Below are 25,493 nucleotides of genomic sequence, written 5' to 3'. Positions count from 1 at the left end.
CCTAAGAATTCCTTGTATTTTCCCACACACCCCAAATCTAGAGTATGTGAGTATCAGCGAGAAAATAATGCATCTTTGTTCCTTACCATTAACCTCACAGCCTTGCAGCTCCAGTCGAAGGGTAGGTCTGTTATAGGATCTTGTTGGAGATATCCTAATGTATCTGGCCACAATAGGTGGGTCAAACTGATTCTCTTTTATTGTAGAGGCATCTGAATTGCCATCAAAATACTAGAAGGAAAGAGGAAAGCTTAGTAACAGTTCCCTATGAAGTGACTTTCTAATAACACTTTCATCTAGTTTAATATTGTAAAATTTTCATGCGGCCTGAATCAAATCAATTTGATCTTAAAAAATAATCAACAACTGGGATCTCATCTTACTAAAAAGCTTCTGTACTTCAAAAGAAACCATTAGCAGAACTAAGAGACAATCTACAATGTGGGAAAAAAATTTTACCAGCTGTACCTCAGACAAAGGACTATTATCAAGGATATATAAAGAACTCAAAACAATCAGTCCCCCCAAATATAAAGACCCGATCCAAAAATGGGCATCCGAAATGAACAGACATTTCTCATACAAAGAAGTGAAAGCAGCAAGAAAATATATGAAAAAATGTTCCACATCACTGGTCATTCGAGAGATGCAGATGAAAACAACACTGAGATTCCACCTCACCCCACAAAGAATGGCTGCTATCAAGAAATCACACAATAACAAATGTTGGCGGGGTTGTGGGGAGAAAGGAACCCTCCTCCATTGTTGGTGGGAGTGCAGACTAGTGCAACCACTATGGAAATCAATATGGAGATACCTCAAAGAGCTTGGACTGGAGGTTCCATTTGACCCAGCCATCCCTCTGTTGGGTATCTTTCCAAGAGAACTAAAAGAATCATATCACAGAGAAGTATGTGCACCCATGTTTATAGCGGCACAGTTTGTAATAGCTAAATCTTGGAAACAACCTATTTGCCCATCCGTTGGAAACTGGATAAAGAAGTTGTGGTTTTTCTATAAAATGGAATATTACTCAGCCATAAAGAGCGAGAGAATAGATTCATTCATAGGAAAATGGATACATATTGAAGATATACTCCTAAGTGAAATAAATAAGTCCCACATGTGTAAATACCAAATAGTTTCCCTGGTGTGAATATTCTGCAACAATGCATAAGATTCTAATAAGATTACTGACATTTAGAAATGGGAGGAAAGGAGCTAAAGGTGTAGGGAAGGTGTGATACGTAGGGGAAGAACAAAAAGGGAAAAGAAAAAAATGTGAGAGAATGAAAAGATGAAAATAAAGTGTTTGTAGATGGGGAGGGGAGGAGGGGGTGAAGGGAGGGCAGAGGTAAGGGGAAAAAAATGAGAATCAAGACTTGCCATGTAGAGGTACAAGATCCCAACAATGAATGTAACTGTACTGTATCCCTAAATGTACCAATAAACACAATAAAAAAAAATAATTGACGATACTTGTACATCCAGGAAAATGAGGTACTTTGCCCTGTGGCTCCTGCTATGTACAACTACATACCCTAGATACAAATATAATAGAAACAAGACTCTGAACAGTGGAGAGGGGAAAGGAGACAGAAAGGACTTCTCAGAACCCAAGGGAAAACATGGTGGTAGCTTCCCTGGGTTTGGGTTTTCCCTTATATATCCTCATCCTGGAGATGAAGAAGCCAGCATCCTGCAAACACCAATGGATACAGAAAAACAGAAAACAACACCCCAACCAAAGCACCAGGAAAGGACAGCTGAACTGAGCAGAAAAGGTTCAGATGAACCTTTGCGTATGAGCCAAAAACCACAGAGGAAAAAGGTAGCTCATCCCTAAACTATAGCAGGAAAGGCAGAATGGGGAGACTTTTACGCTTGTGAAGCTAAAGAGGTTCACCAACATCCTCCTTAGGGCTATGTCAGAGAAATCCAAGAAGGAACCCAGGACTTTCATCCCCTCCAGCCCCCAATGATGCTTCTGTCCCTGAAGGATCAGTAGAAACCACATGGGGAACTCAGTTCCCACCTAGCTGCAAAGAGGAGCACCCCGTAAGGTGCCCAGGGAGGCAAGTGGGTGATCTCCTTCCACCAGGCAGGACAGACAGGCTGTGCCCTGTCCTCTTGCCAGAGCATTGTCTGAAAAACAGCTAAAGCAGATGAGCAGACATCAGTAAGATTGAAAATAGAAAAAACAGAGAAAAATCCATAAAATAGCTGGTTCTTGGAGAATATAAAATAGACAATCTTTAGTAATACCAAGAAAAAAAGAAGAGATACAAATTATGGTGTCAGAGATGAAACAGTATCACTATTCAACCCTGCAGATATAGAAAGGAGAATAAGATACACTGTGGAGGAAATGGACAATTCGTTTTAAAAAAACACAAAGCATCACAACTTACCCAATATGAAATAAATAACTTGAATATCCCTATAACAATTAACAAAATTAAATTTGCAAATTATCTCCTCAGAAAAGAAATCTGCAAGTCCAGTTAGTTTTGCTAATCATTTTTTCCAAATAATTAAATAATGAACACCAGTTGTAGAAATTTCTCTTAGAATATAGAAGGGCACAGTTGTCATCTTTGTATGCAAGGTTAGTATTGCCATGAAATCAAAACCAGAACTAGGCAGTACAAAAAAATAGTAAGAAAACCACACAGTGATATTCCTCGTGAATGTAGATGCAAAAAATCTTTAGGCTACTAATTCAACTGCTATCTGTGTTCTCTCTCCTAATATTGATTGGTACAAACCATAATTGAGAATTTTCATGGCTTGATCTAAGGTGTATTACAGATAACTAATTATTAAAATTACCTAAATGATAATATAGAGAAATGTTGAAATACTGAAGGATTTACATAAGATACAAATTGACACAGATTCAAGGTTACTGGTCCAACAGTTGCATTAAGGTTTCTCTTTGTTGGGGAGGGTGGCTTTGAGAGGAGAGGAAGAGTTTGGGTTCTTGGCTGAGCCCAAGGAAGACCCAGCAGGGGACCATCATCCCTCAGGCATGGCTCCAAATAAATCTGAAAATTATAGTGCTTCACAGTGTCACTGGCATCAATACTACTATTTCCTTCAGGTATACTGGAATCAAAAACCAAATAAAATGTAATAGTAAAATCAAAGCTCTTGACAAATTTGTAGTATAAGCTTGAGATATGAGACCAGATATTTTATTCTGTACACAATCTGCCAATCTAGCGGGGGTTTTAAAAAAAATAACAAAGTGATACTCTTCAGGCTTTGTGGAGTTTTGAAGTCTCAGTAGTTCTGGTTATCCCTGTAATTTGGAATACACAGACTGCCATCATATTACCACTTTCTTCCATGCAAGCCTTAGAAAGGTCTTCACATTTCCTAGACAGCCTAGGGTGAGTCCTGCAGTTAGAGGGAAGTGTATCCACATACCATCACTTGCTTCGTGCTGTTTCCTTTGAAGATCTGCCAGCTGGTGCGGTCAGAACTGTAAGCCACATAGAACTCGGTGGTGTAGCAAGACTTGAGGTAATGTTTGGCACCCTGGGTCTGGATCCCCGTGATGACGACTTCTCTTTGCATGTCCACCTGCAACAGAGGTCAGCTGTCAGCAGAGATGACCTTGTATATGAATCACATCCCGCCATAACCCACAGCACAATCTCTCTCTTAAGAATGAAAGATCCAACACCTCAGGTTTTCTGTTTGTGTTTTAATCGGATTTTTTATTAATACATGTTTGCAGTACATAATGTTTATGTACCTTATGTGGAGCTGGTACATGCACATAACACAACTTAAATCCTTTTTCATTCCCTGTCTCTCCTCCCCGCCGTTCCAGGTGTTGATCCCCTTACCATTTGAGAAAGATCTAACTCCCCACTTCCTACTATCTGTCACTTCTTTTAGCCAAGTGGTAAAATGATTAGATGCAGTCTAAACCTGAGCGCAGCCTGAACTTGAATCCCAGTTCGACCACTAAGTACCACTGTGCTACTTTGATCAAGTTAACATCTTTCTGCCTTGGATTTTTTAATCTATAAAATGGAATGTTACTCAGATCCATCCTCACAGCATTGATTCTGAGGCTGTAAAGTTCTTAGAGTGGTGCTCAGTGACTAGTGGTTTCTATTCCCCTAATCCACAAGAAAAACATGAAGAAATTATTCAATCACTGTCATGTCTATTATTACAATCACCATAAATATTATCAGACTAAATAGACGAACCTGGATCCAAGGTTTAGAGGCGGTTTCTAATGCGTTTTTTTCTACACTCCAAGCATTATATGATCCAGCATTGTTTAATCTTGCTAATTTGGGCTCCCAATAACCTAAACTCAAAGGAAGAAAAAAAAATCTTATGAAGAAGATATTTTTTTCCTAGTACTAGGGATCAACCCAGGGCCTATGCACTGAGCTACATCCCCAGCTCCTTTTTAAATTTTTATTTTTTGAAATGTCTTGTTAAGTCATTATGTTGCCTAGGCTATACTTGCATTTGTGGTCTTCTGCCTCAGCCTCTCACAGTGCTGAATTTTAAAAAGATAGCAATTTCTCAATTGATTTTAGTCCAGCAGAAAACCAGATCCTTGAAGGACCTGTGTTACAACTAGGAGACCAGGTGGTTAGCATGGGCCTTGACAACCAAACCAATTCTTGGTGATGAAATCTTGGCTTCAGGTCTGTCTGTGTTTGGTTAGCTGTCCACCCACTCTGTCCTGCCCAAAGGTCCTGTTTGCCTTCCCCGGGTATGTTGATATAGCTGCTGCTGACCGTGTCTGCCTAACAGGAAGACAGCAGAAGGGTTGTGGGAGCCTCATTATCTTCTTGATGATCGCCTCTTGATCTTGGAAGGGATTTGAAGCAGAGGGAGGAAACTTATTTAGCAGTAGCTCCTGACATACAGTGGGTGATCAATAAAAATAGATGAATAGCTGGGGATGTGGCTCAGTGGCACTGCACCTGCCTGGCAAAGCTCAAGGTCCCATGTTCAATCCCCACTACCAAAAAAAAAAAAAAAATGACTGTCACAGGTGAGAGGTCATGTTAGAGGGGACTACAGCTCTTACATCATAAGACCCTGTGAACCTGGCTGCAATATTATATGTGTGGTAAGAAAAGATCAATGAAGAGTTTTGGAAATTGCCACATAGTCAAAAGAAAGCGACCTACTCCTGCCCCGATCCCTGCAGAGACTGATCTGCCTGTATAGAGATTCCAGCCATGTCTTAGTTTTCCCTGGTGGGGGGCACTCCTTGGTAATAGTATATGCCGGGGGGACAGTGACGAAAACATACTAATAGGCTTTAAGGTCCTGCCATAGGGATGCCTTCCTCTACTATATAATACCCCAAATAGAACTATTTTCTTATATTTTGGTCAAGGAAAGCCTGGAGAAGAGAAATGACCTAAAGCCAGGGTTGTCGTGTATGAGTCCTACACTTGATCTTAGCCAAAAGGCCAAGAAGCAATGTCATGTATGGTTTCTTAGGCTGTATACTGCACAATAGTAGTTGACAGTCACAGGCTGTGATGAGACTACTTACGCAGATATTCAGAAGCCTTCATCTGTGAATCAGATATAATTCCAGTGCTTAGTCCCATTGGCATCTTACAATCTATGAAAAACCAAAAACATGAATAATTTTGGCTTAGAAAATACTTAAAACAAAGTAAAACTCCAGGCTAAATCTTATGCCTTTGATGAGTCATTTATTACATATTTTTATTCACTTTGTGTGACACTGACTTAACTATGTCTAATTATAATAAATGTTCTAGTAAAATTGGCACTTTAATGGAAAGTGGACACCATAAAGGAAAAAAAAAAAACATCAGAAATCTTGAAATGCAACTGGTTTTAAATCTGTTTTCCATCCTCTTGAATCTTAAAGTAAGCAATTTTACAACATTAACTACTTGTACCTCTTGAGACTATGGTCTCAAAAGTCGACTGTTTAATTCCAAGGCTTTTTACATCTTGATTAAGGAAGGGAATACCAGCCACTGGGGTACTTCAGTGGCAGAACAGTAGATATTCGTTAGGTGCTTAGTAAAGCTTTGCTAAATGGATGGATGGACAGAGGGAAACTGTGTTTTTGAATATTAAAACACCCACGTTCAGCAACTGCCTCAGCATTGTTGAATTCTCACTCCCGTTTTCCTCCTCTACGAACATGGAGAATTTCTTACATGGAGCACAAATTATGAGGAAAAGTGCTTTCCAGTGGTTTCCCGACAACAAGGAACACCTTTGATGTAAATCATTTGGTTGAAGTCTTTTAGTTCAGGGGTCCCCAGCCTGGCTGCATAGCAGGAGGTGAGCAGCCAGTGAGGGAGGGAAGTTTCATCTGTATTTATTTACTCCCCATGGCTTGCTTTACCACCTGAGTTCCGCCTTCTGTCAGATCAGTGGTGGCATTAGATTCTCATAGGAGCATGAACCCTACTGTGAACTGGTGCGTGTGGGGGAGCTAGATTCACAAATCGAAAACTGTCTTCATGAAACCAGTCCCTGGTACCACTGTTCCAGATGACTGATATATATTTTATTGTAATCAGACTGTGGTCCAGAATAAAAACAACTATAGCTATAAATTATGCCTTTGTCACATCAGAGCTGTCAATCAGTGTTGAACACTTGCAATATAAAGTAGGCAATATTCCAGCTACAGGCACTTTTAAAATAATAAATATTATGCATCTCTTGGGTGATACCTTTGTCTATGATGAGAAATGGTGTTTGCATCCCTGCTCTCTGATTTTCTCCAACCTCTGTGTCTAAGAGCCACCAACCAGCTTTTGATGCCTTCATTTCAAGTGTTTTAAATGAACCTAGAATAGAGAGTTAAGGACAAAATATAAACTCAAAGATTAACAGGCCCGTCTGAACTTCTGTACCAATGTCTGAGGCAGATTAGTGTCATGATTTTCCCACCCAAAGTCCTGTAAAGGACTGCCTTTCATTAGTTCCTCAGATAGCATTTGTAGAAGGGAGGCTGATTGTTAAAAATGTAGAATCCAGGAGCAGGGCCTTGTGGCACATGCCTGTCATTCTAGCACTCTAAGAGGCTGAGGCAGGAAGATTGCAAGTTCAAGCCAAGTCTGGGCAATTTAACAAGACTTTCTAAAAAAAAATTTTTTTTAAGTCATAAAAGAACTAGTGATGTTGCTCAGTGCAAAGGTCCTGAGTTCAGTCCCCAGTGCTGGGGGGGAAAAAAAGCAGAGTCCTTTTAATTCTATCCAAGATCCACTTAATTAAAGTCTCTGTGAGCAAAATCTCTGCTTTTAGTATATGAGTTTTAACCAGCTTCCTTGGTTTTTACTGTGAAGTTTGCTAATCAGTGGCTCTAGATCTTATGTTCCTACTCATACACCTACTACAAAATACACCTATTAACTTAGGGGCACATCTAAACCCTTTCTGGTGATTGCATTTCATTTAAACCTACATTTACTACTATCTTGCGCATGAAAATCTCTAAATACTTTTGTTATTCCCTAGCTTTAACAATTTTTTTTTAAAGTTCCCTTTTCTTAAACAGCCTCAGATGTTATTTCAAAATTGATTCCTAGAGTTAATTACCTACCAAAAAAGGTCAGGGGTAGCCAAGAGTAGAATTCAAGAATCCAGAAACCTTAGTAAGTTTCTAATCTCTCCCCCAATAGAAAAAACTGAAGCTGCCCACACTCCAAATTCATTTTGTGATTTGCTTGAGATCTGATTTGCACACGGGCTTGGGAGACCTCTGCAGAACCAAGTTGGGTCACGCATTTAGCCATATGGTTCTGCTACACAGTTCATGGCTTAGCTGACATTTTTGTGCGTTGATGGCAGTTTTGATAGTGGTTTTGCCCAGAATCTATGCCTGAATCCTGTGTTCTGACTTCTTAGGCAGTAGAAACACAAGAGAGAATGGGTGGCGGGGGGCAGATGCTAAGGTTGCCTTGTTATCCTTAGCAGAGACCTCTTCCATCCCCAGATCTTTACCAGGTAGAAGGGGCCAGACGCCCAGCTGGTGCTGTTGAGTGCCGTTCTCCAGCAAGGTCTGGCCATGAAAGTAAACCACGTGAATGTCTCTGGAGCCGCCCGTGTTCAGCAGGTGTAACCTCACCCACTCTTGCTCGTACATTCTCAGGCCCGGCAAGCTGTAGATCTTCCCATTAATGGCTGAAAGGACAGAGCGTTGCAATCAAGTGAAACCCTGCATATGCCAGGAGGAGGCTGATAAGGAGATGGGGCAACACCACATACTCCTCAGTGTGTGACCTTCCTGGGGCCCACGCAGGTGTCGAGGGCTTGTCTATGTCATAAGCCAGTGTGAGATGCTAGAACAGGACTTTCAGCTCCTCATGGCATTGCCACCAGCCTACAGAGGTGTGGACCAGCTCTCCTCCAACCAGGCTGTTGAGTGCCATTTCTTCTCCAGAGTCTACACCTGTCCCGACCTGTGCTTTGTCCATCTAGATTCTATGCATGTAGTGCAAATCTTGCTTTGCTACCAAAAGATCAAGACTAACATGGCAGGTCATGCAGACACCAGGATGAGAGGAAGGGCACAGGCAGGGTGTGGCTCCAGGTCCTTCTGAATTCAGAGACAAACAGTGGTGGACCATCTTAGGAAGCTGGAGTTTACCTGCGGAGTACCCACTAGCCATAGTGACTCATGTATTTTCTCAGATGGGCTCTCCGGCTGTGTCCACTTTCCCCTTAGGGAAATAGGTGTTTAATTTTTTTTACAACTTGCTCACCTTAAAGATATAACACAAAATTTTAATGATGAAGCTTCAGTTGGGTGCCCTTGAAATTATATCAGGTACAGGGACACCTGTCTACGACCATATATAGCTCCTATCCCTATTTTGAGTTTCTGTTGTGAGGTATAGATCTCATGAGAATGGAAGGCAAGTCAAGTGATTATTTGGAAGGGAAGACTCTCAACATAATAGGTACTCAGTAAACATTTGATAAGTTGCACTGAATGAGAGAATCCGCCCCTTTATTCACTGGTTCACATATTCATTGAGCACATATAACAAAGGCTAGACATGAAGCTTGGGGACGGGAATCAGGAGGTCTGCCTGTCACTTTAGTATCTTTAGGACTAAAGCTACAGTGGCTGTGTTTCACTCCTTGAGGAAATCAGTGCACAAGAGCTCAAGTGAGTAAAAGACACAACCAAGAGAAAAGTCCATCTAATTCTGCAGCCAGCCACTTTCCTAGTAGGCTGAGAGGTTTTCCAAAGGGTGGGCCTCCTGCTTCAGAGACCAAGCACACTGGGCCGAGGGGTTTACTGAGGGGAGAAGGGGGAAGGGAAGAAAGGGAGGGGAGGGGAGCTCAGAACAGGAGAAGAGAGCATGAAGGGAAGGAAGAGGAGACAGCTCTGCTTGTAGTCTCTCAATAGACTCTGCTTCAGATGTTTTCCTGAACTCTTAATATTTGAAAAACCTTTAATGTTGTTATGATAACGAGAGTTCATCCTTGGTGGGAACAGGTCATAGATATTGGTCATATTGTTTGCCTGCCTCTGTCTCAAAGGATGCTTAAAGGTGAGATGATTAAACTTCTAGAAGTAGAAGGAAGGCAAAAACTAAGATAAAGAAGCGTGGCCTGAGCATGGACAAGTGGGAGAGGGAGGTGGACACTAAGTCTTGTCGAGTGGCTGCAGGTGGCGTTGGTTCAGTTGCTGTGTACTCTGCCAACCAGGTTTTTCCTTCCTTAGTACACCGATCTGTTACCCAGCACAGGTTCTCACTGGTCAGAATCTCAGAATAACCATCCCATCCATCAAACCTTGAACAAAGTTAGTCTTTTTTCCCCCTAATTTCATTCTTTCTCTCGTTCTTTCATGTCATTCTTTTTGCCATCCACCAAATCCTAAATTCTGCCTTTCTCTAAAAGTGTTTGTAATTCAGTTGTCAATTTACTGGCCAAGTTCCTGAGTAGATTGCTAAATGGGCACTCTTTCCCCAGGCTGAGTGCCTGCATGGTCTTTTGCCCCTATTCTCCCAATGCCTCTCACCTCGGTTCCTATCTCCTTTCTCATGTGTCACTCAGCATGGATGCCACTGAAGGCTGCTGAGAGCTAGACCTACTGGGATCATTCTTACTTTAGCAAAGACACATAACTCATCATTTCTTCTATAGAAATACTGGCTCCTTTAGAGAACAAGAAAGAGGTTCACTAGCTTCTCAAAGTGCAGAGCAGTGTTAATTCCTTTTCCTCATCTTGCCATCTGAGGTGCACTGGCCTTTGCTCACTGGTTTGCTTTGCTCTGTCTTGCAGTGACCTCTGCATACCACTTTTTGGACTCTCTTTGTGCTAGATGACCTGAAGTGTTGCCTGCCAGGTCACTCAACCCTTGGAGATGTTATGGAGCTGGGTTTCGTTGTAGCTCCTGGATCCTCAGAAGCATTAATGTTGGATCTGTGAAGCTCTAGGCAGGAATCATTGAGAACCAGTATGATTTAATTCAGAGATTAGATCAAAGTCAGAGGAAAATACCGTGGAACTCATGGGAGTTTTTCACTTCTGAAGATTCCAGTTTCCATGTCCTTTCAGACTTTCCATAGTACCAACTCTTCTTCTCATCAAAGACCATAAAGAGTAAGACAAATTCTCTCATGTCCACAGGGATGTTGCTCTGCTTGTGAAGCGTTCCTTTTCGGCAGATCAGAAGGGGCCCTATCAAGCCCGAGTGGATGTCTTTTTCCTGGAAGACAGGAAGAGCAAATTGCATGCATTCTCCTTTGTTCAGGATCTTCTTTGGTCTCTTGACAATTATATAGAAAAAGAAATAAATCCTGAGAGACTCTGCATTTAAAGATTTTTAATGAATAGTTTAATAAGCCTGGATATTTACTTCTGTTGTATTCATATTTGTCCTCTGATTGTGCTGTCCTTGATCTCAGTAATACTGAGGATAATAATAATACTGATAACATAATGGGTATTGTTTACTGAGCATCTATACTATATTAAATGCTTTGCCTTTAGTATCTCATTTAATTTGGAAACTATCTTATATAGTAAATATAAATTCATTTACTGAACAGATATTTATGAAATGCCTAATATATGATGTGTACTGTTATCCCATTTTTAACTTTGGAAACTGAGGGTGAGAGAGGTCAAGTAATTTTCCTAGTGTTGCGCAGTGACAGGGTAGGAATTCAAATCTAAGTTTTGGGGCTGGGGATGTAGCCCAGTGGGAGAGCACATAGGACTCCTGCAGGAGGCCCTGGGCTTAATCCCCAGCACCCAAAAAACAGAACAACAACAACAAAAACCAAAAACAACAATACTCCACACCTACATCCGTGCTCTTACTACAGTAGCTTAAATGAAGGACCCCTTTTGTGATTTACCAATAACTTGTAAACTTGTCATGTATAACATATGTGTTTTGAGTTATATATACATTGTGAAATGATAAAATGAAAGGTTCTTGAGTTTTTAGTTTTTTCATTAAGAGCAGAAGGAAGATAATACTTGTTCAAGAAAATCGCAAATAAACATAAACATCTTTTTCTGCAAAAACAGGGTTCTAGCTTGGGTCCAACAAGCATTTTGGTAATTCTCCCTCCTCTGTTATTTGAAGGGAGTTCCCAGTTACTGTTACCATGTGGTAACTGTGCAGCTGACCACAGGCTTCCACGTCTCTCATAAACACAAGACAGGCTTTTGACAAAGAGCAACCTAACGTTTCCACTTGGTGGACTTGGGTGGTAAGGTTGGGGGAATGGCAAGAGCTTTCGATGGCAGTACATACCGGATTCACAGCTGAGTAGTATGCCCAAGCCCGGCAGGCTGAGCCAGGGTTCTCTGGCCCTGACTGGTCGGTGGCATGCCATACATACGTATAACTCTTATTGGGCTGAACAGCATTATCATCCTTAAACCATTCAGGAGAATCGTCTTCATAAGTCTTTCCTTCTGATGATTTCTCATAGGCCAGTCCATGGGCATGAAGAGAATATGGCCTAGATGCTAAATTTTTAAAACGAACCTAGGAAAAGGAACAATCCATACATGTACTTAAAGCAAAAATCCAAACCAAGATTTGGCACAGTGGTGTATTATCAGCAGTTTGAGCTGCTGGAGAGACTAAGGCAGGAGGATAATAAATTTGAGGGCAGGTTGGGTGACTTACTGAGACATTGTCTCAAAATACAATAAAAGCTTGAGATGTGAGAGGCCCTGGGTTCAAATCCTACACGTAAATAAATAAGGCATAGAGAGGTTGAAAAGGATGTGAAATGACCAGGATTGAGAAGAGCCATAGACAATCTGCTTGTTTGGGGAGGATACCGAGGCACCTTTACTTCCTTACTAGTTCTCTTTAACTTGAGTTTTTTTTTCTTTTAAGAAAACAACAGGAAATTACAGTGTGATCTTTTCCAGCTTATATAGTTTTCAGCACTTACAAAATATGAGATCGTTGCTTTTGTCTTGAAGACTGCCACATGGCTTAGCAAGCATTGAGAAGAAATGCAAGTATGTGTTAATTCTGGAAAATCAAGCATCTATACTTCTTTTGCTATTTTCACCTTTCCAGCCTCTGATGCTTGTGGAAATTCCTCTAATCACCTTGGTAGCACTCAAAAGAGGACTTACTTGTATGACATCATCCACTTCGGCTCTAATAATCGGACCGAGAATGCCGAGATGTTCCTCATACTCGCCCCGTGGGTCGCGTTTGGTAAAAGTGCTGTCCAGGTACTTTCGGAAAACGACTTTCTTGTATGTGGTATCCTTCCGAATGTCATCGCTGTCTTCATTGTCAGTTTCACTGAATGGTAACAATAGGTTTTGTTGAAAAGAAGAAATGAAAGTCTGTTCAAGGAGTTTATGAAATTGTCTCTGTTTCTCAATATAGTATCGAGTACAGAAAATGAAGAGCAACAAAAACTATGGTGCACATCTTAAAGAGTACTACACAGCCATAAAATAAACTGACTATTGCTGTATACAAAAGCTTGGTGAACCTCTGGAGAATTATGTTGAGTGGAAAAATGCAGACCCCCGAAGGTTATATGCTACACAATTCCATGTATGTAGTTTTCTAAAGTGATAGAAATGGAGACCAGAGTAGTCATTGCCAGGGAATAGGAAGTATGCGGTGGGAGAGAGGCAGATTAAACTATACAAAGACAGGAGGGATTTTTGTAGTGAAGGAAAAGTTCTGTGTCTTGATGCACTGGTTGTGATGTAGTAAAGTTTTAGAAGCTGCTATCACTTGGTAAAACTGGGTAAAGGATACAAGGAATCTCTGTATAAGAGTACAAGTATAGCACGTTATTACCCATGTAGCTCATCAGCATAGTCTGGGGCCAGAGCATGTCAAATTGTCCTGCTGACTCTCAAATTTCCCGAGTCTATGGGATAATCCAAAAGCTCATCCATCGACCTATATGTGCTGCATTCCATCAACAGAGAATCTTGTTCTGCCTGCCTTCTGTTATCTTCCCTACAGTCTTCATCCATCTGGACTCTGAGCTTTGCATACAACTTCACAGAGCATGTTGGGATAGGCAAAGCAACCTTATCCTTCATAACAACAGGTTGCAGGCTTGGAACAGGATGCAAGAGTGTGAAGGATCTGGTTCCGTGACTTTCCACTCTGCATACCCCCTAATCCTGTCCCCACAGGGCCTGGTTTAGAAGTCCTTATACAATGAGCAATTCTTATATAGTAACGGGTGCTACATTTAAGTAGGAAGTCATAGAAAGCATTTTGAACAGAGTTCTAATGTGGAAACCTCAGGCATCAGATTAACGAGCTAATGTGTACAAATCATCCTGTAGATTGTGTTTGCCTCCTCTAATTATACTTCATTATTTTGTTTCATTTTGTGGTACTGGGGATTGAACCTAAGGCCTCTTCACCGAGATACTTTCTCAGCCCATTTTAATATTTTTATATCAAGACAGGGTCTTGCTAAGTTGCTAAAATGCCAGGTGGGCTCAAATTGTGGTTCTCCTGCCTCAGCCTCCTGGAGTGCTAGGATTGCAGGTGTGCACAACCACAACCAGCTCGCTTTGGCTTTTAATTAGTGTGACAGCTTTTATAAGAGCTGTGGGCCACTGTAGTCACCATGTTGTATCCCTGAGAGCCTCTCTATGACCAGGGATTGCTTCTTTCCTCCACTCTGTAGCGCCCAGAGCAATTATGACTTTCTACTCTTTACTAATAATGAATTAAAGATGATCTTTTGAAAATATAGTTCTCTTAGAAACTCTGTATTATAAACAAGTAAATGCAAAAGGAGGTTTCTATATCAAGATTTGGATTTAAAGCCAACTTTAATGAAATCATATTATCAGATAGCTATGGATAGGTCAGGCTCTACACTGGAGCAGAAAGGGGGTAAGAACATCTGTTACAGCAGAAGGAGAGGTGAGAGGGGCTTCTTTACTTATAGTATATCACAGACTTCTCACTAGGATTATTTTCTTACTGTCCAGGTATTGTCTAAAATAGAGAAGCTAATTTTGAAATTGACAAAGGAAATAGTACAGGTCAAGTTGAAATATGGGAACTAAATTATATTCTATAAAATTTGCCCAGAATTATTTTCCTGGACTGTTGTATTTTTTTTATCAGTAGTGAGAACATGGTAATATAAAGGGAGAAAACTAGCCAAACCTTTGTGCAAATTCTGCATAATCCCAGAATATTTCTTCAGCAGCAATATAATAATATTTTCTGTTTCCCTTGTTGCTGCGGAGGTACCACGCTGCAATGTTGTCAGGATTTCTGGAAGAGTTGATGTCTGTCCTCCTGTCAGTTTGGTAGGGGTCATTGTAAGCCACATACTCAATTTCAGCATAGTCTTCTTCACTGATTTGGTCTTTCTGCCGTGGAGTAATCTCAGTGAAATCTCCATAATCTCCACTTAAACCCACTACAACTAGTGGATTAAATTCATTTGATATGAAAGTATCATTGAGTTTAGGAGATGGGAGAGGAGATGGCATATGAACAAGGTCTGGATAAGAAGTCTGATTAAATTCTGAAAGAGGCAGCAACTGACTAGAGTTGCAAGGGTAGGATGCCTGATCAAGGTCTGAAGGATGTGATGTTTGCCTGAAATTTGGAGGAAGGGTTGTCTCACTGATGTCTGGAGAGATAGTTACTTGGCTGAGCCCAGGGGAATAAGGTATCTGGTTGAGATCTTGGGAGTGGGTCATCTGACTGAGGTTGGGGGAAAGTTTGGCCTCACCAAGTTCTGGAGACAGAGGCATCTGGCTGAGGTCTGGGGAGGAGGTCATCTGTCTGAGGTCTGAGGAAAGGCTGGTCTCACCAAGATCTGGAGACAGAGGCACCTGGCTGAGGTCTGAGGAGGTCATCTGACTGAAGTCTGGAGAAAGGCTGGTCTCACCAAGTTCTGGAGAGAGGGGCATCTGGCTGAGGTACGGGGAGGGGCTTTTGTGACTGAGGTCTGGGGAAAGGGGGATCTGCCCAAAGCCTGGGGAGGTGATTATCTGGCTGAGGTCTGAAGAGGGGGTCATCTGACCTTGGCTTGAAGAAGAAGATGGTTCACTGAGGCCTGAAGAGCTAGTCATCTGCCAGGCTTCATGTTCCAGAGCATGAAATTGTTGACCAATGTCAACAGGATATAACTCATGACTTAATTCATGCTTGAGCATCTGGCTGAGCTCTGGAGGAGAGGACCTGTGACTCGGGTCTGTAGTGGAGTGCACTTGATCAGTGTCTTGAATAGGAGATGTTTGATAGTGTTCCTCTGGGGGCACAGTCTGATAAAAATCTGGAGGGGAGCTTGCTTGACTAGTGTCATTTGGGAGGCTCAGATTATGGTTAGGAAGTGAGCCTATCTGGACAAGATTGATAGAGGGGGATGTTTGATTGAAGTCTGTGGGAACAGATGTTTCATTGGACTTAAGGAGTAGTAATGAATGGTTAAGTTTTCTGTCTGAAAATGCGATGTAGTCTGCTCCTCTGAGAGGGTAAATGCCCCTTACAGAGAGTGGGATATGGTGTGCAAGCTTCGGTTCCTTTTTCTTTTTCCGTGTTCTGATGAGAAATGGTCTTTTCTTCAATCCACTATTTTCTCCATGCTGTCTTACTTGTAGAGATTTATGTCTAACTCCAGAAAACTTTGGGTGGTCACTCTGTTTTCCTGGATTGTTTTCAGGGATGCTTTCTCTCCAAGTCCTTGAGACATTGTGGGGGCTGTTTAGCAGCTCATCCATATTTTCATTAGTATCTTGGGTTATTTTATAGCCACCTTTTTCAGAAGCCACATGCCATTTCCCTTCCAAAATCTTCGATGGATTCTTTTGTTTTAAGAGTAGCAGATTACTGGGAAGATCCTCCAAGGGTCCCATTTTTGAAGAAGTGTCATCTTGGTTTGAATGTCTCCCAGTTTCATGGGCTGGTAATATCATCCAGGAAAACCTGTGATTTGCTAATTGGTTTCTTTTTGCTCTGTATGCTTTGTGTTTAACATATTCTGCATCTCTGAAACCTTTTTCATCTAGGAGGCTTATCTCTGTAACATCTGACTGTAGAGGATCTTCTATCTGGTCTTCATAATATGGGCTGGAATACTCTGCTGTGGAAGAGTTGACAACTGGGTTCTTGTCTAAGCCACTGAGGTGTCCCAAGAGGTGACCAGCTTTGGATGCTCCTGCATGAGGAAGGGTTTTCTGGGGTTCTGTGAGGTTACTGACAGTGGAGCTTGAAGATGAAGAATTGGAGCTGATAGATGCATCTGTACTTGGAGAAATGAGCTCAGAGCTGTTCTCCAGAGCAAGGGCAGTAAGATTGAGTTCATCTTCTTTCTGACCCAGGGATGAATTTCTGAATGACCTAATTCCTAATGAGGAAGCCAGGATATCCTGGTAATCATCATCTGGATCAGTCTCCTCTTCTTCATTTTCTGAAGGAGGGTATATCTTCCGTACAGCCATGGCTGTCGGTGATAGAGGTTCATAAATCTCGTATGAGTCTTCATCATCATCCCGCATACATTTAACATCCCTGAATCTCAGCTGGAGGCCTTTGTTTCTTGGACTGGAATTCATGGTAGTCAACACCCAAGTTCCTTCAGAAGAGAGACAGAGAGAAGGTTGAAAGTCCAGGAAAACACATAAAAACCCTGGGATCACTTGTAACAAGTAATTTTTACTGAACTTTAGAGACACAAGTGTGACCTGTGGACCACTGTTGGTGTGTGCACTACTGGTTACTGGCACATGAACATATAAGGAGAGAAACTGGGACTAATGTATTTAGGCTGTTGTTTTGTTTTGTGTTTTAGCAACTGAACATTGCTGTGACATCCAAGATGATGATCAGTACACTTACCTCATTTAACAGAATACAGACTAAAAGTATTGGTGGGTGGAGATTAGGGAGAACAGAAAAATCAGCACAGATAGTTCAAGAGTACTGTTTTAGAATATATTAAGAACAGGGTGGATCAGGAGTGAAACAGACTTTGAATATCATTAACATCTTGTTAGCTGTACCTGGTTTGAGAGTTGGAATTAGGATGATGACGATGATGAGGTCTATTCATAAGTAAGAAATAGCTAGGTATTTCTAAGAAATAATTCATGTGGGGCAGGGCAAGCTTGAATCTCTTCAAAATAGTATGAGTCACTGACAAGAGTCTTGGGAAGTCTCCAAGAGCTACCACTTGTTGAAAGCTGGGCACTAGGCCCTTATTGTAATTGATGGTCAAGAAGCTCTGTAAAGTATTACTGTACTTTTTTAGGTGAATAATTTGAGGTTTTGTGAGCCCAAGTAATTTGTCCATGATTATAAGAGACTGAGCTACAGAGCAGGATTTAAACTCAGGCCTGAACTCCGAAGCTGTCTCTGAGGCAACTCTAACGCACTCTATTTGATAATTGTTAACCCTAGGGTAGATGGCAGTCTTAAAATATTTGAAAAGGGCATTTTAATCAATGAAATGTTTCTTTGCTGCTGAAATATTCATGCTTCTTTATTGTCTTTCTGCTGTCATGTCTTTATTTCCCACGTGGTCCAGAGATGTATAAATGCAACTCTATAGAAAAACGAGACCCAGTTAAGTCAACAATTTTGTAAACAGAAATTCTGAAAAACACTGACAGGAAAACCCGCAGGAGGTTAGGAAGATACCCCAGGAGCAGCGGTCATCTCAAGAGCTGCAGCAAACCCTACAGACCACAGGTCCAAAGTCAGTTCCTTCTCCAAGTGTCTGTGTGCTTACTCACCAACGTTATCCATTGTGACAGTCACAGACTCTCCACGCATGGGGAACAGGGTCAAGGTGTCCTCATGCCTCTTTCCATAGATAAACGAGTGCCCAGTGAAGTGAATGGTCAAGATATCATCCTGGGTCCCCACACTGCAGAAATGCCACTGGACAGTGTCATCAAAGCAGAACCCTAGAACAGGTATACTCTGGGGCACATAGCCATTGATAGCTGGAAGAGAAAAATCTGTTAAACTGCCAGGCCTGTACCAACAAAAGGTCATGCATCTAAGATAAAGCTACCAGTGTTAATTTGGTTGTGTCAAAGATAAGCTTTGCCAGATCTAGCATGTGACTAGAAGATCAGATTCACACTTCTCAAATGAGAGCTTTTTCTCCTGAGTTAACTGAAAAAGAAATGTCAAGATGAAGGTAAAGCTTTTTCATTTGCATTGATTTAGTCACTCATTTGTCAAATATATATTAAGTATTTTGTGCTCTTTGTGTTGCCTTTAAAGATATTCTAAAAATTAACTTAGAATATTGTCCAGAATAATCTATCTGGAGGAAAATCAGAACATAAAACTCCATCTTCTTGACTTCAGTCATTAAGAATGAGTGTTCCTAAAAAATAAGCCCGTTTAACATATTTTATTATTTTTATTGTCATCTATCATCATCATCTATGTAAACTATAGTTTTCATACAAATATTGAGTTCATATTTTTCATTATGTTTAAGAGATACACTGCTTTAAGCTATATCTCAATTACCTTATATACTAAGATGTGATTTCTCAAAGGGTAGGGCCCTTATTTACCTGGGTTACCACTATAGCCCTAGTACTAATACAATGTCTGACACTTAACAAATTTTTAAGTGGCTCTTTAACAAATACATGTTGAATCAGTGAAATAATATGTTATTAGTTTATATCTTATTCTAAATGCTTCCTACCTGGTCTACAACAACTACATTATCCAGTATAGTAGTCACTGGCTACAAGTGGCTATTGAACAGTTGAAATGTGGGTAGATTAGATTGTGATGTGCTATCAGAATAAAATACACACTGGATTTTGAATAAAGCACAGTATATTAAGTGAAAGTCGAATAAAGCAAAGTATTTTAATAAGTGAAATTATTTACTAAGTGAACATTAGTTTCACTTATTTCTCTCGTTTTATAATGTGGTTACCAGTAAATATAATTTCTGTTGCACAGTGCTGGTGTAGAACTATGGCAGATTCACTACTGAAATGAAATTATGTGAAGAAAGCTGAGAATAACTCCGTTTGGAATTATTTGTCATGGCACCTATCTGCTGGGATAATACCGTTTGTCCGTCATCTGCAGCCTTATGAGCAAACCTGTAGAAATTATTCTCATAGGTATGATTATTTATCTGTCAGATAAGGTGAGCAAGGTGGGTCTTGACTCTGTGGAGCAGTACACGGAACTCTGGCTGTGGGGGAAAAGTTTGCTTCCAGCTGCCTCCATGAAATTTCTCTTAGACTTCTTATGACAGTAAATTTGGAACTGTGTAGCAAATTCTGAATACATCCCCTGCCTCTGAACTTCTTACCTCACACTTCAAAATTCCTTCTCATGCATTGTTTTTTCAAGATTCTTGGGTCTTGGTACTTGCTTTACTTTGACTTGACAATCCAGCTTTGGATTACTTATATTATTTCTTCCCTGACTTTAAAGAAAGAGTATTCACACTGTACAAATCTATACTCCTGAGATTCTGCTGGCCAAGACCTGTAGCACCATCCCTCTCTGGCTTCCTCTCTGCCCAGAGCACAAGCTTATGCATCACACTGGGAGCAGGATAACTAGGGTTTTAACTGTTGTTTAAAACATAACGGGCCTTAGTTATGATCGTATCACCCAGGGGTTTCATCGACAAGCTCTTGAATCGTAAGTGAGATAAGACAGCTGCTCTTTGGTGAGTATATTCTCATCTGTGTCTCTGCTTCTAGACACAGGCATACTCCAACCAATTGAATGAAAACCTCACGGATAACAGGGCTCTGACTTACTGCTCATTATGTTTGATTGATAAAATTTGGGGTCATCCCGTTTCACCATATCAGGATTTTCACAGAACTTGTGGATATTGTCTTCGATGTACCAGCTCTTGTTCTCATCAAACACAGCAAACACAACCTGCTGCTCGATGTCCGCTGCCCTCTGGAGGATGAATGGGCTGTTTTTAGTGATTACAGTGCCAGCTGATTACCTATTAACACCAAGATCTCAGATACTCCAGGAGCCCTGTCCTTGATGCTGCTGACACTTCATAATTCAGTCAGTTATAAGAGCCTGTTACATACCAAGCATTTGTCAGAGGTAGAGCCAAGTAAAAAACCTATCAGAAAGTCCAAAGACTAGAAGATGGTTCCAGGACAGCACAGCAACTGAAATCTGTTTATGTCTGAAATGGAACACCTTCCAATAGAAAGACTGGCTGAATGTATCTCAAATCATTTTAAAAGATAAAAGAAGGCTGTGGTAGGAAAGCTCTATGCCCCTCTCTACCCATTTCCCGATTTATCTCCAAAGATCAAGATCTTTAGGCAAATATTGTTTCTTAACAAATATGCTTATTTTGTAAGCCTTGGGGTAAGACCTGTGCTAAGCCCAATTGGAAATTTCAGGTCAGTAAATGAGACTATTAATCTTCAATGAAGATTAACCCAGAAGAGTGAGATCTTTGTCCACAATCTTTTGAATAATTTAGTCTCACCAGACAAAGACGACTGTCGGGCACAGCCATCACTAGAAACTGTCTCTAAAAGCATTTGCTTTCTGAGACTCTTTCCTATTTCTCTGTATTGTAGGTCTCGAAAATTAACAAAAGTGGGAACAGAGCTTTATACTTTTGCCTGGTGGTATCTCACTAACTCCACACACCAGCCTACAAAGTTTTTAGGAGGAGTATTATAAAAGGAAGAAATTAGGAGAAGCAGAGCGATTTACTCACTGCACAGTCAGTAAAAATAGACCTGGACTTTGAAACGAAACCAAAATGCAGTATCACAATAAAGACTCACTTTGGGCAGTGAGCATCCAGATGAAAACAGACAAGACAAAAAAATTAACCAGAATGATAAGTGTTATCACACATACTAAAGAATAACTAATATTTACTTTTCTTTAGAAGGAAAAGCCCCTTTGTTGATCAAGGAGACCTAATTGTTCCAGCCAGAAGAAATGCCTAGAACTTTTCTTCACCTATTTTTTTATTAGTATATGATTGTGGCACATAATGATTACATTCATCTTGTACAGAAACACACTGCTTCTTAATTTCTAAAAGGGTACCTCAAAGGTAGGTAAAATACCTGTATGCCTCGCATATCCAGGGATCTGCTCTTACAAATTAGAAGAAGCCCTATCAGGCCAGAGGCAATGTCCCTGGTGACATCTACATCACTGTAGTATGGTCTTGTTAAGCACTGTGCGTCACTGTCTGTGGGTTCATCAGACTCGAGGATGTTCCATTTATAAGTATAAGTTTCTCCGGGCTGAACTGCACGGATCATGGTGTGGTTGCCTGGAAGGAAATGGAATAAACATTGCTTTCATTTGGAAAATTATTTAACTTATAAATAGGTACCTTAGTTCTGACTAGAACCAGTTAATATCAGGAAAACAGTATTCTTTGTATATTTAACACTACCCGGTGTGATCAAAAAGTATGCTGAATGTTTAAATGTTTAAGAATTTATTACAGTAAAAGACACATGCCATTAATCCCCCCAAATACTCTGCCATGCTTTGAATGCACTTAACATGCTTGTCACTTTCAGAACCAGTTCTAGAAGTTCTCTCTCCTGCGTGTCTTTAGTTCTTACTGCCTTGATGTCCTGAATTCAGTGGAAATGTTTACCTTTCATGGTCATTTTGACTCTGCAGAAGAGCCAGAAGTTTCATGATGGAAAATCCAGTGAACACAGTGGATGAGGATATGCTGTAATATAGTTTTATTCAACAGAAGTTGCTGTAAACATTTTGAATGGATTCAGGACACTGAGGCAACCATAAAAAGACATTCGCAAAAGAGGACTTCCAGAACCACTTCAGAAATGGAGAAGAATGATGGGCTAAGTGTGCTCAAAGTGAGGGAAGCAACTTGTGCAAGATGAATGGCACCGTGCCTTTTACCGCAATAAATCTGTGAAATTTTTAATTTAAATATCCACCCCATTTTTGAGTGTGTATTTATTTATTGATTGATTGTACTGGGGATTGAACCCAGGGCCTTCATACCGAGCTGCATCTCCACCTCTTTTTCCATCCCATCTTTTAATCACACCTCACACCCGACTCCCAGATAGCACATAACCATTTAATACTGCTCCACTAGAGGTCACTATGACATGAACAAAGGATACTGTACCATGTTTAGTAAGCATAGACAGGCAAAATTCCTGAAATGAGCAGAGCTTGGTTGTGACACTGCATATATACTACTGACTGCACTGGTTACAGCATGATGCAAGGAGGAATGGGAAACCATGGCAACATCTAGAGTCACTAATTTCAGTAGAAATGAAAGATTCCCACCTGAGGTAGAGGAAGAGTTGACATCGTCTTCATAAAGGGAGAAGGTCACTCCATGAGGGTAAATGCTGTAGGGTCGACTGGCCGAATTTTTGAACACGATCTACAAAATTAAATAAAATACATTATTTCAGGATTTAAGGTAACCCATGAGAGTTAGCTTTGCATATTTACTCTGTGTGTGTGTGAGCTCTTGCACACAGTTAGTGGGAGAATTAGTTCTGTACATGATTTGCAGCCTCCTGCCGTTATTGTTAAGAAACCTTTGAAAGAGTTGAACTCATGTGAAGGTAGAAAATACAGGTGTCTGATTTTAAAGGACAGGTGAGGAGAAATTACATTTTCCTTCTAGTCTGACTGCTGCCTCCCTCCCATTCTCTTTTTAGCTGGGGTCACATCTTTGAATCTAATCCTTCTCTCTAGGTCACAGTCTCCATGTCCTGTCTACCAGGTCTCCTGCAAACCCTGTCATTGAAGACTTCTTTCGGGGGACTGTCCAAGAGCCAGATCTGAATTCCCGAGAACCTGTGTTTACAATTCCTAAAAGCACCTAACAGGAATCAGAAATGAGGGAAGGGCAAGAGACATAGAATCCTAACATTTTGGTCCTCGTGTGTGTGTGTGTGTGTGTGTGTGTGTGTGTGTGTGTGTGTGTGTATTTATTTTTGTGGTACCAGGGACTGAACTCCAGAACTTGTACTTGCCAGACAGACATGGCACCACTGAGCTACATCCCCAGCCTTTTGATATTTTTAAAATGACAGAATAAGCTTTGTCTAAGACAGTGGGGGTGGACCTATGGCACGTGTGTTATTCTTTTAAGGCAAAAGATGTTTTTTCTAAATTAAAACCTCCGCATTCAGATTTAATCATAGCATTGGCACTTTGCAATAAATAAGTGGGTTTCAAGTTGGACTTTGGAACTCAGTCTCTGAAAGGTTTGCCATCTCTGGTCCAAAGCATGATCCACACAAGAGTCCTAGTTAGGCATAGTAAGCTTCAAAAGAAAACCTTAATCCTCTACTTGGTTGATCGCCAAAGCCTTTGAAACATCTTTAATCCACAGATTATCTGCATTCTAGGATCTTGCCAAATACTATAACCTTTAATTCTCTGTTTTCATTCACCTTGGTGAAGTGATGTTCAGGAATATTTAAAGAGTATTATCTGAGGAAAACACCAAGCTCCTGGTACATATCAAAATTTACCTTAACCAGGACCAATCATTGGTGAGCCACATAGCTAGACCACATTACAGAACTGTTTATACTCAACTGTGTTTGCTGTGATGTTCTCAGTGACAACAAGAAATATCATTTTAAAAAGCTGTTCAATTTTTAAATCTATTGACAGTTGTAGGGACGAGTCAAGGTTACCATCTGCTACATCATGCAGAACCCCCATTAGAAGAATCCATGGCAGAAGGTTCTTTGAGGCTTTGGTATCTGGGGGAAGTAATTCTTTTGTGGAGGTGTAGATCTACCTCAGGTGTATTTCCTTTTCACTTTAGGTATTGTGAAGCCTAGGACAAACTTTATACCTGGCCTCAGATCACAAGGTATGGATTTCACTTTTCATATTTGTGGCTTTATTTTCTTTGTTCCTGTGTTGTCTTTCACCCCAACATGTTGACTTTTATTTTTTTATAATGTGCAATCTTCCCCCGGTCCTTATATTCCCGAATTGGTTATAAATAAATGCAAATACTAAATTAAAACTAAAAGCTGCATTTGCATTTAAGATTATACAAATATTTTTTTCTTTAATTTTCTTCCCAGGTTCTATATTTACGTTACTTACTTTGAGTGTGTCTCTGACCTGGGCTCTAATAATAGGGCCCAAAATCCCATTTTCATTGATTTTGGTATTGTCCATGCGTTTGGTAAAGCTCTCATCTTGGTACTGTTTGTAAACAACTTTCTTATAAATTTTTCCAATTTGGTTTGAGAAATTATCCAAGTGCAGAGATCTGTATAGTCTTAAAGTAAAACAAAATAGTAATATTTGAAAAATTAAACCATTTCCTCAAGTAGAGAGCCCAGTAGGATTGGGGAAGAGTCAGGTATCTCTGGGTCTGTGCTGGCTGAAAGAATAGGATAAACTAGGAGTGTTTTTTAAAGTCTTTCCAATCACTTAATCTAGGGTACTCTTATTGGCTTTCTAGATATTTTTAATCTTCCAAAACATCTTCCCATCCTACAAGGTTTTACTATATTTATTAGTTCTAGTTCTGGCTATGGGGCTGTCCCTTCCACCACCCACCCAACCCTAGGTGCTGGCTGAAAAGCAACCCCCTTTGCCCAGTTTCTGTAGCTATTGGGATAAATGACCTGGGAGTAGTGAAGTGAGCCACTCTCCCTCTGTCCTCCTCTTTATCACCTTAGTTTGCAAGAACAGAAGCTCTCTAGTAGAGTATGTATTTCATGTATTTGTTTTTTAAAGTAAAGACCATTGACTACTACCCAGAGGTCCCAAATTATTGTCTCCGTCCTCTCACTATATATTCTTGGCAGAATTTCTCTTTTGTTGCCTTGCAAGTGCAAGGACCCGAGTTCAACCTCCGGTACAAAAAAAAAAAAAAAATTCTTTTTTGTTCTCTTCCTTAGTTTAGTTTTTAAAAATAGGAAATACATTCTCACAGTTTTTATTACAGTGAAAGTTCTCACTCATGTCTGATATCCTCTCTGAATTTTCTTAATTATTAATTAT

At 40.5% G+C, this 25,493-nt stretch overlaps 1 protein-coding gene across 1 annotated transcript in view; it reads right to left on the bottom strand.

Annotated features, from left to right (window-relative positions):
- The window catches only part of F5 (coagulation factor V), a 61,158-nt gene that overhangs the window by 7,095 nt on the left and 28,570 nt on the right, over positions 1–25,493 (bottom strand). Inside the window, exons 10-24 of the mRNA XM_033765962.1 lie at positions 24,585–24,762; positions 22,788–22,887; positions 21,563–21,774; positions 20,258–20,408; positions 18,233–18,445; positions 14,652–17,073; positions 12,620–12,794; positions 11,775–12,011; positions 10,508–10,715; positions 7,993–8,172; positions 6,720–6,836; positions 5,549–5,620; positions 4,230–4,333; positions 3,433–3,588; positions 87–231 (exon numbers count right to left, since the gene is read on the bottom strand). Of these exons, the coding sequence (XP_033621853.1) occupies positions 87–231; positions 3,433–3,588; positions 4,230–4,333; positions 5,549–5,620; positions 6,720–6,836; positions 7,993–8,172; positions 10,508–10,715; positions 11,775–12,011; positions 12,620–12,794; positions 14,652–17,073; positions 18,233–18,445; positions 20,258–20,408; positions 21,563–21,774; positions 22,788–22,887; positions 24,585–24,762 (4,670 nt within the window). The remainder of the gene's footprint in view (positions 1–86; positions 232–3,432; positions 3,589–4,229; positions 4,334–5,548; positions 5,621–6,719; positions 6,837–7,992; positions 8,173–10,507; positions 10,716–11,774; positions 12,012–12,619; positions 12,795–14,651; positions 17,074–18,232; positions 18,446–20,257; positions 20,409–21,562; positions 21,775–22,787; positions 22,888–24,584; positions 24,763–25,493) is intronic.

The sequence above is a fragment of the Fukomys damarensis genome, unplaced genomic scaffold (genome assembly GCF_012274545.1).
Source record: "Fukomys damarensis isolate Sample0158 unplaced genomic scaffold, DMR_v1.0_HiC HiC_scaffold_19, whole genome shotgun sequence".
NCBI classification, from domain to species: domain Eukaryota; kingdom Metazoa; phylum Chordata; class Mammalia; order Rodentia; family Bathyergidae; genus Fukomys; species Fukomys damarensis.
Note: the sequence above shows the minus strand (reverse complement) of the source record. Positions and strands in the feature narration are given on the sequence as shown.